This window comes from Nicotiana tabacum, chromosome 22 (genome assembly GCF_000715075.1).
Source record: "Nicotiana tabacum cultivar K326 chromosome 22, ASM71507v2, whole genome shotgun sequence".
Classification (NCBI taxonomy): Eukaryota; Viridiplantae; Streptophyta; class Magnoliopsida; order Solanales; family Solanaceae; genus Nicotiana; species Nicotiana tabacum.
The window spans coordinates 48,417,597-48,430,206 of record NC_134101.1 but is presented as its reverse complement, the minus strand read 5'-3'; the positions used below and the strand labels follow the sequence as shown (position 1 = coordinate 48,430,206).

General features: G+C 38.2%; 1 protein-coding gene across 1 annotated transcript; it reads left to right on the top strand.

Annotated features, from left to right (window-relative positions):
- The first annotated feature begins 2,370 nt into the window (after positions 1 to 2,370).
- LOC107806834 (protein LIKE EARLY STARVATION, chloroplastic) lies at positions 2,371 to 7,809 on the top strand. Its single transcript, XM_016631086.2, has 4 exons — positions 2,371 to 3,125; positions 5,090 to 5,730; positions 6,389 to 6,579; positions 7,221 to 7,809. Exons 1-4 carry the CDS (start codon positions 2,609 to 2,611, stop codon positions 7,594 to 7,596), a joined length of 1,725 nt encoding a protein of 574 aa, XP_016486572.1. The 5' UTR covers positions 2,371 to 2,608; the 3' UTR covers positions 7,597 to 7,809.
- Positions 7,810 to 12,610: the final 4,801 nt, after the last annotated feature.

Below are 12,610 nucleotides of genomic sequence, written 5' to 3'. Positions count from 1 at the left end.
ATATAGCAAATTAATAAATTTCTCAATAAATAGCCCAAGGCTCCACACAACGTATATAAAATCTCAAAACAATAATAGAGATGAAAAAGTAACTCAGCATAGGACAACGCCTTCATTAATCTAAATTTTAATAAATATAAATTAATGCCTCACTTTTAAACTTATTTAATAATTATTTGCAGATAAGGATTCCATAATGAATTTAATTCCAAGAAAAATATCAAATCAACAACATACGGAACTCACATAAAAATCCAAGTGATAATAATACCAAATTATCATATAAAATACAAATTCGACAAATAAGGAATGGGGCATGACAATTCAAGGACTTACTAATTTCCAATAATTTTTCAATTTAATACATAAGGGCGTCTACGAATTTCAACCGATATAATTTACATATATAAACCAAGTACGTACTCGTCACCTTGCGTACACGGCTTTCAGTCACACAATTTACACATAAGACTCAATGCCGAAGGGGTAATTTCTCCCACTCAAGGTTAGGCAAGATACTTACTTTTTTGAAGTTATACCGATATTCCAAAATAGTCATCTTGCTTAATTAATCCTCTGGATAGCTCAAATCTATTCAAATTAATTATATAATTTCATTAAAATTCATCGGAACCAATTCCAGATAATATAACGTCGATTTAAAAATTTATTTTAAAAAGTCAACCAAAGTCAACGCAGGGCCCGCCTCTCGGAACCCGACAGTATTTTCATAAAATTCGAACACCCATTCTGATACGAGTTCAACTATACCAATTTTATCAAATTCCGATAACAACTCGACCTCCAAATCTTAAATTTTCGTTCTTGAAGAGATTTTGCAAAAATCCCAATTTCTTCCATTTAAATCAGAATTAAACGATAAATATAACCATGGATTTATGAAATATAATCACTTTCGGATATTGAATACTTACCCAAGTCGAAGTCGTGAAGAACTCCTCCAAAATCGCCCCAAAACCGAGCTCCAAAAATCCAATTGAAAATGGCGAAATGACCATTTTTGGTCCTCAAGTTTCTGCCCAGTTTTGCACCTATGGGCAGATTTGTCGCATCTGCGGACTCGCTTTTGCGAGCCAAAATGCGCATCTGCGAAGCACAACAGTACACTGCCCAGCAGAAGCTCGCATCTGCGGAAGAAATCTCACATCTGCGATGTCGCTTCTGCGATAAAACGATCGCTTCTGTGATTACACCCACTGCTGCCAGCTTCCGCTTATGCGTATTCTTTTCTCGCTTCTGCGATCCCGCATGTGCGAGAATTGCTTCGAACCTGCGACCACTGCCATGTCCCTTCCCATTTCGCTTATGCGATGCAAAGCGTTGCTTTTGCGATGAAGCTTCCGCAGAAGCGAAAACATCAGCTGCTGCCCAGAAATTCCAGCAGCTTTCTTCAAGTCCAAATTGATCCGTTAACCACCCGAAATCCACCTGAGGCCCTCAAGACCTTAACCAAATTTACCAACATGTCCCAAAATACAATACAAACTTAGTCGAGGCTTCAAACCACGTCAAACAACGCCGAAATTACGAATCGCGCATCGAATCGAATTATGAGATTTCAAATCTTCCAACTTCTATATGTTGCGCCGAAACGTATCAAATCAATCCGGAATGACTTCAAAATTTACACACATGTCATAAATGACGTAATGAAGCTGTTCTAATTTCCGCAATTGAAATCCGACCTCATTATCAATCAATCTACTTACGGCCGAATTTATGAATATTTCTAGAACTTCATTTTCCAACTTTTCGCCGAAATGTGCCGAATTGTCCTACGGACTTCCTAATCCAAATTCGGACATACACCTAAGTCCGAAATCATCATACGAAACTATTGACATCATCAAAGTTCCATTCCTGAGCCGATTGCTCAAAGGTCAATTCTTTTCATTTTAGCTTCTAAATTAAGAATTGTTCTTTCAATTTAATTCTGAATCTTCCGAAAACCAAACTCGACCGCACACGCAAGTCATAATACATATTACGATATTGCTCGGGACCTTATGTTGAACGGGGTGTGAATTCTTAAAATGACAAGTCGGATAGTAACAGGTATATTTATAGTTTTTCAAAGGGCTAAATTAGTAAATACTAAAAGTGTTGTTTTGAAAAAAAATGCCCAAAAAAGTGCTATTCTTGCAAAATAGCCGTTGGGCAGCGGTCAAAATGGCAGCTGACCGTTGCCGGCGGTCAACTATATTAAAAAAAATAAAATTTTGAAATAGCCGTTGAACCGGTGTGGTCTATAACCGGACTGGACCAGTCCGGAACCGGGTCAACCCGGCCCGTTTGACACTTTACTTAATACTAACCATATATTACACTGTACATACGCCCACTGTAAATGCGGCACCTCCCTTTACTGCATTACTCACAAAACCAAAGGAGACAGCATCACAACCTTCCTTCAATTTCAAGAATACTTTTTTTTTTCTTTTTAATCTTTCCAAAAGCATAATAGTAAAAGCTTATAAATATTTGAAAATCCCGAAAACCACTCCAATAAAATACTCCATAAACTACTACTGATCGGGATTCAAAATCCACCGCTCTTTACTCTGCTTACGGAGCTTGACACTCTCCAATGGCGACCCATTTCCCCACAACATACTCACGCGCCGTTGCACGCGCCTCCATTCCACCTCCCAATGAACCCAAACTAGAATACCCATTTTTCCTTTCTACCAGAAAATTACAAAGCCATTGGAAATTAAATCAAAGAAGAAAGAAGAGTTCAAGAATCAAGGTGTCAGATGATGGCAAAGACTCATATTTGGATATGTGGAAGAAAGCAGTGGATCGTGAGAGGAAGTCAATTGAGTTTCAAAAAATAGCTGAGAACACCGCTGCTGATGAAGAAGAAGAAGTGAAAGAAGAAAACCCAGAGGTGTTGGAGAAGAAGAGCAATGAATTCAACAAGATTCTTGAAGTTTCACCTGAGGAAAGAGATAGAATTCAAAGAATGCAGGTAATTGATCGTGCTGCTGCTGCCATTGCTGCTGCCAGGGCATTGCTTCAGGAGAATCCTGTGCCGCAGAAGGATAGCATTTCGGTTGAATTGAAAGCTAATGGCGATGGAGCTGAGGAAAATCAACAACAAGGTAAAGCTTGGTTCTTTCATTATCTTTTATTTTTCCTATTCACAACATTTCTTTGATATATTCTTACTCCTTGCCACATGTAGAAAAATTCTTAACTTCTTGTTAGTAGCAGATGCCAACATATGAGTAGTGGGTGCACGTACACCCGCTCTCGGCTTGGACTTTATATGTATATAGAAATTAGAGAGAATCTTTAAGAATATGCATACATATTAACAATTACTCTTTTTGTAGAGATGGTTTTAGGAGAATTGTCTATGAGTCTGATTTAAACAGTTTGCTAGAACTAAAAGTGTGTAATCACCCTGATTCAAGAAAACATATTGTTGCTTCGTTAACTTAGGCTGATGGCATTAAATTAGGATATAAACTCGTGTTAGAGCTTCTTTTACCCATTCAGTAGTATGTATTCTATAATGAGCACTCAGAGTATACAAAGGTCACTATGATAGTTGTCCATAACCTTTTGCATTCTCAATTTCGTTTTTGAAAGCTATGGTATATCTGCTATAGGATTTACTGATTTTTCTGAATTCATTTTGTCAAAGAAATAAAGACACGAGGCAGAGTTTCGCTTTCAAAATAATTTTGCTTCATATTCTTTAACTTTTTCTTGGTCTCTTTCTAAAATGACCATTCTTTTCTATATTCACATTCAAAAACAATCATAGCTATCCTCTTTTCAATCTTAGAAGTGAAACCATTTGATTACTATTTACTATTGAAATCTTTTAATTTTAGAAATTTCTGACTTTTTTCTTTGTTAGCAATATTAACATTCCTTTTATTATGCTCTTGTTCTATAATTCCTATGAGATAGAATGTCAACTCGTGATTTACGGCACTTGATCCAATAGTAGGAAAAACATTTTTATCTGCAAATTGGGAAGTGACAATGAGGTTTTGCTTTATCTTGAGAGCTTGAAAGTAAAGGCTCCGGGGACTACTTAAGTGTGTGTAAGGGAAAAGAAGTTTAAAACAAATGGTCATATGACATACTCTTATCAGATACTTGATGCTTTTTGCATTTCCAGTTAATAAATATATTTCTCTTTCTAAGAGTTTCATCTTCCATTCTCGGACATGTCTATCTATTAGTTGCAGTCTTGGAGATTATCTTAACCTTGAATTGGTCGCAGGGCACTTAATTATGCATTCAATATAGTTCCTCCGAGGACTCATTTTTATACATGCTTGCTTGATGTTTGCATGTCAGGTTTCTAATTTTCAAATTCACGTTTGAAATTGTAGTATTGATTTCTAGCATACTGTTACATTCATGAAGTTTGCTTTTAGAAATTGATAACTTTGTTCTCCAAAGGTGGAGTTGCCACTTATTCTTTTGACTCATATTGCTATGTTCTGTTGGTTGGATATCCAACAACGATATTGATGATGTTTCAGTGCTGACATGATTCAAGAAACTTTTGCTTCTATGTAACTGCGCTTAAGCTTTTCTTCTTTTAATGCCTAAGTTTTTGTCCCTCATTCTTGTAAATTTAAAAGCTATTGTTAACTGGACAAATAAAATGAAATAAAAGAATCCTTTCTGCTTCTACTATCCTTTTTCCTTATTTTCTCCCTTCCCAATGCTGAAAGAAAACAACCCCTTTTTCTTTTCAAGAATTATGGCCTTTAATGAGTTCAATAAGAATCCCTGTTCTTATTTGCTGCACACTTTGTTATGAGATTCCTCTTTCTGCAACATAGTTGAAGTCCTTCTAATAGCTTCGATCTCACTTTTGGATTGAATGGAGCTGCCTCGCTCTCCAAGATTTTGATATACAGTTTAAGCCGTAATGTTTTCTTATGTGTGGTGGTGTCGTACTTCACAATTTTAGGAAATACTATGATATTACTTGATTGCTCATACTTCACAGAGAAATGTGATATTACTTGTTCCAATCTTTTACACCAGTGCTATTACATTGTGGCTCAATCATATAATATTTGTACTTGAACAGGATCGCAGAATGTCATCTCCATTGTGCCTAAATCAGGAACCATTATGGGAACACCAGGTCCAAGCTTCTGGTCCTGGACACCTCCTTCAGATAGTTCTTCTGATGACATTCAAATGAAATCAGATGGGTCTCTGTCTCCAGACCCACTAAACCCTGTGAGAGAGAAAGAACGATCTCCAGATTTTCTATCTATCCCATTTCAGAGCGCTTCGGTTGATAGCAAACATAATCCTCCCCTTCCACCTCTTCAATCACATTTAGAGGTTGAAAATTTGGATGCTTCCAGCTCAACACCTGAGATACCTCACCAGGAGGAGGAACGTGAACTTGGCATTCTGTTCTCCGCAAATGCAGCAGAAGCAGCTTATGCTCTTAGCCAGGAAAACGAGGCATCATCCCTGGGAATCAATCCTGATGGATCAAGATGGTGGAAGGAGACCGGGACTGAACAAAGACCTGACGGGGTGGTCTGCAAGTGGACACTAACCAGGGGCGTTAGTGCTGACAAAACTGTTGAATGGGAAGACAAGTATTGGGAAGCTGCTGATGAATTTGGTCATAAGGAACTAGGTTCGGAGAAGTCAGGACGAGATGCTGCTGGAAATGTGTGGCATGAGTTCTGGAAAGAATCAATGTGGCAGGTCAGACTTGATGTTCTTGGTCATAATGATATTGATAAGTTCTCTTTTGTCTATTGGTCTACAGAGTTCAACTGCAAGACTGCTTTTCCTGAGGGGGAGGGTATAAGAGGAAACTTACTGTGAAGTGTTAGATAATTACATAAAATTTCCTTGTTCATAACTTCTTTCCTAAAACTTCTTAGATGCTTTTGGTGAGACAAGGTTCAAATTTATCAATACCTGTTGTCTAATTAACGTACGGTTTCTTCTCAATGAAGCTACAGAAAATTAGGCACTAGAAACCTGAACTTTAACAAAATCATGTGACATGATGAGGTGAAAATTAGCTACGTAACCTGGAAATCAAACAGTATGATCATGATCATATTGGTGTTCTCCCCCCTCTTCGGTAGCTAATGCTATTGAACTGAACATTGTATAAAAACTTTGTGCTCCTATTTTTTCTTTCCTTGTTTTCTGTCCTCTAACTTTGTGTGAAATTTCCATTCTTAACATTCTAAATGACAAAAAACAATGCTGCTGTACATTTCTGAAGATAGGTTTAACTTGGAAGGATAGCCTCTGAATGGGGCTTGAGAAATTATGGAAAAACTTTATCAATTTTAATACACTTTATGTGTATCTTCTCTTATTTTCTCTTTAATGTGGCTCTGTGCAGAGTGGTGGGCTTGTCCACATGGAGAAAACTGCAGATAAGTGGGGAATGAATAAGAAAGGTGAGGAGTGGCAGGAGAAATGGTGGGAGCACTATGGTGCTGGTGGCCAAGCAGAGAAATGGGCTCATAAGTGGTGCAGCATTGATCCAAACACACCCCTTGAGGCCGGTCATGCTCATGTTTGGCATGAAAGGTATTAAGATATATGTGTTCTATTTTCAACTTAAGCTCTTAGCTCAAGTGCACTCAGGTAACTAGCATTGAGTTTAACATGGAAAACCACTCTAGCTACCTTTTCTTTCTTCTTGGACTTGTAGCAAGCATTAGTCATTTATTTTTAATTTTGGTAGCTTAAAAGCATTTCTCTGGCAGATTTTGTTGTTCTTGAACTACCAAACCTTCAGATTGTTCCAAATTCAGATGTTACTGTGATATTCTTCCATAAAGTTTGAAGCGCTCTACTTTTATGTTTTCTCAAACAAAGCATATCAATATGAACCCATATAGATATAAGTTTAAGATGTTTGAAGCCCTCAATTTTGCATACACTTGTTTACTTTATTAAAATTTCTTGTATTGAAGTGAAAGCTACCCTGCCATCTCTGAGACAGTTTTTTTCTGAATGTTGTCATACTCTAATTGCATTGATCATAGGATTGCTAACTTTAAGAACTTTGTGATGCTTATATTTACTATACAACGTTACAGCTGCTTTCTGCTTATCAGTTAGTAGTTCTCTTCACGTTAATATGAATTCCTTTTTAAGTACAAAACTTTTACCTTATCAAAAAAAAAAATGATTCTTACTAAGTATGGTACAAATCCATTTGGTAGGTGGGGCGAGAAGTATGATGGAAAAGGCGGCAGCACAAAATATACTGATAAATGGGCTGAGCGCTTTGAAGGAGATGGTTGGGCGAAATGGGGTGATAAATGGGACGAGCACTTTGATCTAGACGCACATGGAGTCAAACAAGGGGAGACATGGTGGGCAGGCAAAAATGGAGAGCGTTGGAATCGCACTTGGGGAGAGGGGCACAATGGTTCAGGATGGGTGCACAAGTATGGAAAGAGCAGCAGTGGGGAGCATTGGGACACCCATATAAATGAAGAAACCTGGTATGAGAGATTCCCTCATTATGGTTTCTACCATTGCTTTGAGAACTCAGTCCAACTCCGTGAAGTCAAGAGACCTTCTGAATGGCCATAAGGAGTAGTATTTTGCTGCTAATCTGACCAGGGATCGAGGTAGAGTACAGAACATATTATATGTTCGTTCAGCTAATCAAAGCTATTATGAAAAGAGTATAGAAAATATACATGCCCTCTGATGTTAGTTCAGCTCTTGTAAGATAAGTTGTAGGAGCATATTTTAAACAAAGAAGTTGCCTATATATTGCTACAGTACGTATTTGCTAGTAAAGGCATAATACCTTATGGAATTTTTTTCTGTGTGTGTTGAAGCTATTAAGCTAATGATAATCAACTGCAACCTTTTCTACGTGCTCGGGGAAGACATGATATAGCTTTTTCTCCTTCCTAAATTAATTAAGCTGCTCATATATGTTTGGATACCAAGGAACAGAAGAGGAAGAATGGAAAAATATTTAATTTCCTTTCTTCTTCAGTTTGGGAAAAATAACTTTTTGTAGTTTTACGAATTCCGAAATATTCCAAAATTCAACTCCAAGTGAAATTTAAAATTTTCATGGCCAAACACTGATTCCGGAAAAAAAGAGAAAATTTTTATATGGCTAAACGGCCCCTAAAAATGTCCTCAAATTCATTGTATCTCTTTGATTCTTTGTGGCTCTTATTTTCTTGTGGGTTCCGGGATTGTTATGGGATTAATGCAAATAGTTTAGTAAATATGACAAGCCTTTTGAATTTCTATAAGCAAACAATGGAAAAATTCTAGTTTTCAAGTGCAGAATTTGGAGAAGAAAAATAGAGTTTTTGGAGGAAAAGACATGTACAGAAAGTGAGATTTATGCAAAATAAGCACATATTTTTGGAGAAGTAAAAACCAGGTTACGATGAAAGGATTAAGACAACTTCTTATCCAAAATATTTGATTTATGATTTTTCTTTAAATAGAATTCCTAGCATCAAATTGCAAACATCCCCTTGTATAGGGTTCCAAACCTATCTAACTAATAGTAAGAGAACGGCTTTTAACAATGAATTTGCTAAATACATCAGAATGAATGTGATGCTGCTTTAGGTTGCAAGATTTGTGGCCTTAAGAAGGCCATTGTAAAGAATAAGTTCCAAGCAAAACTAATAAAATGTCTTGTAACATTATCTTGACTTATTGCCTTTTTTATGCTTTTATTGCCTATGTGCAGTGAAGACTTATTGAAATTAGTAGAAATTTGCTTTTTAAATTTAATTGTTGACGTTCTTGTTGAATCCTAAATCGAATTTGATAGTGTTCTGCGTTTGTATTATAGGACTTTCCATTTGATACTCGTCTCCCGTCATTTTGACTGACTATTCTCATTCCTTTGTGTTTAAGGTGGGAAGAAGAGAAAAACGCGTTTTGTTGGAAACTTATTGTGAGGCTTATTATTATTATTATTATTATTATTATTATTATTATTATTATTATTATTATTATTATTATTATTATTATTATTTAAATTTTGGATTATTATGTACTGAAGCAACAACAAAAAAATCTTGCATGTTTTCAGGAAAATATTTTTCAGTGTTCCGTTGGAGTAAAAAATATTTTTTGAAAAGAAAAAACATTTATTAAAAATCAATAATAATGTTAGCAATTCGATGGTGTTCTAAGAAAATCTTTTAATGCCAATGATTGATAATAATGTCTAATAGTATATTGTTTGGCCAAACTTTTAAAATGTCAAAAAGAAAGAAATAAGCACTTATTTAAGAGAATTGAAGGTTTTTGGCTAAAAACTTCTTAGAACGTAAAGAGCTAAACAAAACTGTTTACGAACTAAACGTTCACCAGGTGAAAAAAAGAGGAAGAACTAAACCATTCCCAAATCAAAGTTCCTACAACTGCAAGTTTGTAGCTATTGTTGAATTCGTAATCTCTGTAACCATTCTAGTGCCATTTACCACCGCTTGTCCCTGTGAAATATTTTGTGGGCTAACAGGATTTTGATCGAAAAACAAAGCCTAGATTTTACTAAAACTTAGTAAGTACCATACATCTATTGTGAATACAATTTAGTAAGTAATTCTCAAGGTTGTTAGGCTGCTGCTTCTTTTTTTCTACTACTTGACAAATAGTATTGTCGGAAAAATGGTCCAAGTCCTAAAGCAAACTCTAGTGTTATTAGTGAGTTTATAAAATGTGCTCGTTATTAAACATTCCAACCTAAGATACCACGGCCATCAACCCTAAGTGTTAGGGCTCCGCCTCTTTGAGCTTGACTTGACAACGAGAGTGTTGTCATGGGACATCATGAGTGTTGCCCAGCTAAGGTTCACGTTAGCACCAACACAAAAAGGGAAACAGACAAGTGATGGCCAAGGCTTTGAGGGAGGCAAGGTAGCTTGGCAAGGGCTTGACAATGAGATGCGAGCTGAGGGTAACACTATGGCATGACAAAGGCATCAAGGCATGGGGCAGTGATGCCAAGGTAAGACAAAAACGAAGTGGGCAAAGGTAGGCTAAGTGCAACGAAGGCATGCGCGCAAGGCAGACTTGTCATGACATTGGGGCGCGGCAAAGGGCCATGTGCATGGGCAATGGCATGGGCTAAATGCGGCTGCAATGCACCTGAGAACAAGGCATTGGCACCTGATTCAAGCCAAGGCATGCACATGGGCAGCAAGTTCCAGTATTGACAAAGTCAAAGGCGGTTACAAGGCACATGTTGTGCACATGACGACGTTTGGCTTTTTGTTCAAATATGGAAGGTTATGCTAGCACATTTTGGGGCCATATTTCCATTATATTAGCATGATCTACATGATCCTAGTAGTTGGGGGATGTCAACTACACTAGGCTAAAATAATGGGTTGTGTGGGACAAGAGTCTAAGCCTAAGTTCGACAAATGTAAGGCAAAAGGGCTGTCATATGTTCTACAAATGTGCAGCACTTTTATTCTTGTAAAAATGTTTGGGAGCACATTGGAAAGTTAGGAAAGAGTCCTACGTCTATTTTCAAGAGTGAAAACGCCTAGGTCATGAGTGATCTTTTTGTACACGGTTGTACTTCACGTTGAGTTTCTTTGTATACTCGAGTTAAATACAAAGTTGAAAAAATAGTTTCCTGTATATTGTGCCTTGTGTTCTTGTTTATTTCTATTGCCTTTACTTAAATTTTGTAGCCTAAATCAGTCCTAAAACATACTACATTGAAACTGCCTAAAAATATTCTAAGTTCAAAGTTGTTGTAATTTTGGCTAAGTGTTGTGAAAAGGCTGAAGTTGGGCGTGAGGCCTAGTTGCCGCACAGGCTGGTTTTGGAGGAAAAAAATCAGGCCCATGACAATTGGTATCAGAGCGGAGAAGGTTCGTGATGGAGACACGACGGGCAGTGGCAGATTTCGTGGCCTTGTTTGAGAACATGGCCGGTGGTAACAATGAATTGCGGGAAAGGCTAGCGAAACTGGAGGCATGGATTGGAAATGTCCCTGAAGGTGATGAATTTCAGACCCTTGTGACAAGGCTTGCCTACTTTGAGGCAGAATTGGTAAGGCTAAGTCAAGAGAATGCAGATCTGAAAAGAGAGACAGTGGTACTGCGACGTGCGCTGTGCGAGGATGCTCCTCAACGTGGTGTTGATCGTCTTAAGGTAAAAATTCCTGAACCTAAAGCATTTGGTGGTGCAAGGAGTGCACGTGAATTAGAGAATTTTCTTTGAGATATGGAACAGTACTTTCATGATATTCGTGTGCAAGATGAGAAGGAAAAAGTAACCCTGACTAGCATATATTTGAGTAAAGATGCTAAGTTGTGGTGGCGCACTCGTGTGGCTGAAGATAAAAGTCTTGGCAGAATAAAGATTGAGTCGTGGGAGCGGCTTAAAAAGGAGTTGAAGGATCAATTCCTTCCTAGCAATACATCTTGGATTGCTTGGGACAAGCTGAAAAAGTTTAGGCAAACCAGTTCGGTGAGAGCATATGTCAAAGAGTTCACTACTTTGATGCCGAGTATAAGCAATTTGTCGGAAGAAGACAAATTGCACAACCTCATGAGCGGGCTGCAACAGTGGGCACAATTGGAGTTGCGTAGGCAGAATATTCAAAACCTCGCAAGTGTTGTAGAGGCAACCAATGCATTGGGTGATTTTCACTTGGGTGAAAAGACTTTTACTTCAAAGTCCAATGAAGGAAAGAAAGATAAGGCAAATGAGTGGAAGAAATGTGAGAATAACAATGCTAATGAAGACAAGGGGAATGGAAAGCAAGAGGCTTGAACCTTAAAGAGCAAGGAGCAGGGCAATAAATTCAGTGGTTGTTTTATTTGTGATAGGCCACATCGAGCAAGGGACTGCCCAAAGAAGGCACTGTTGAATGAAATGACTACTATGGACAAGAGGGAAGCATTGGAGGCAATGACCAGCGACAAACAAATGGCCGGGGTCAATGCAATTGTGGCTGATGAGAAGGGAGGCCAATGGGCGTTTCTTGTCAACCCCTTAGGACTCATTAATTAAGCTAAATCGACAAGGACGTCGAGTTTCAAAGGGTGCAGGTGGTTTGTTAGGGCTCCGCCTCTTTGAGATTGACTTGACAACGAGAGTGTTGTCATGGGGCAGTATGAGTGTTGCCAAGCTAAGGTGCACGTTAGCACCAAGACGAAAAGGGAAACGGGCAAGTGATGGCCAAGGCTTTGAGAGAGACAAGGCAGCTTGGCAAGGGATTGACAATGAGATACGGGCTAAGGGTGACACTATGGCATGGAAAATGCATGGGGCAGTGATGCCAAGGCAAGGCAAAAATGAAGTGGGCAAAGGCAGGCTAAGTGCAACGAAGGCATGCGCGCAAGGCAGACTTGTCATGACATTGGGGCGCGGCAAAGGGCCATGTGTGTGGGAAATGGCATGGGCTAAATGTGGCTGCAATGCACTTGAGAACAAGGCATTGGCATATGATTCAATCCAAGACACGCACGTGGGCAGCAAGTTCTAGCATTGACAAAGTCAAAGGCGGTTACAAGGCACATGATGTGCACATGACGACAATTGATTTTTTTCTCAAATATGGCAGGTTATGCTAGCACGTTTTGGGGCCATGTTT

Excerpts from the sequence above, each read along its gene's own strand:
- LOC107806834 (XM_016631086.2), top strand. The coding sequence starts at position 2,609 with ATGGCGACCCATTTCCCCACAACATACTCACGCGCCGTTGCACGCGCC. Across the intron at positions 5,731-6,388 it reads GGAAAGAATCAATGTGGCAG|AGTGGTGGGCTTGTCCACAT; the intron begins GTCAGACTTGAT and ends GGCTCTGTGCAG. Across the intron at positions 6,580-7,220 it reads GCTCATGTTTGGCATGAAAG|GTGGGGCGAGAAGTATGATG; the intron begins GTATTAAGATAT and ends TCCATTTGGTAG.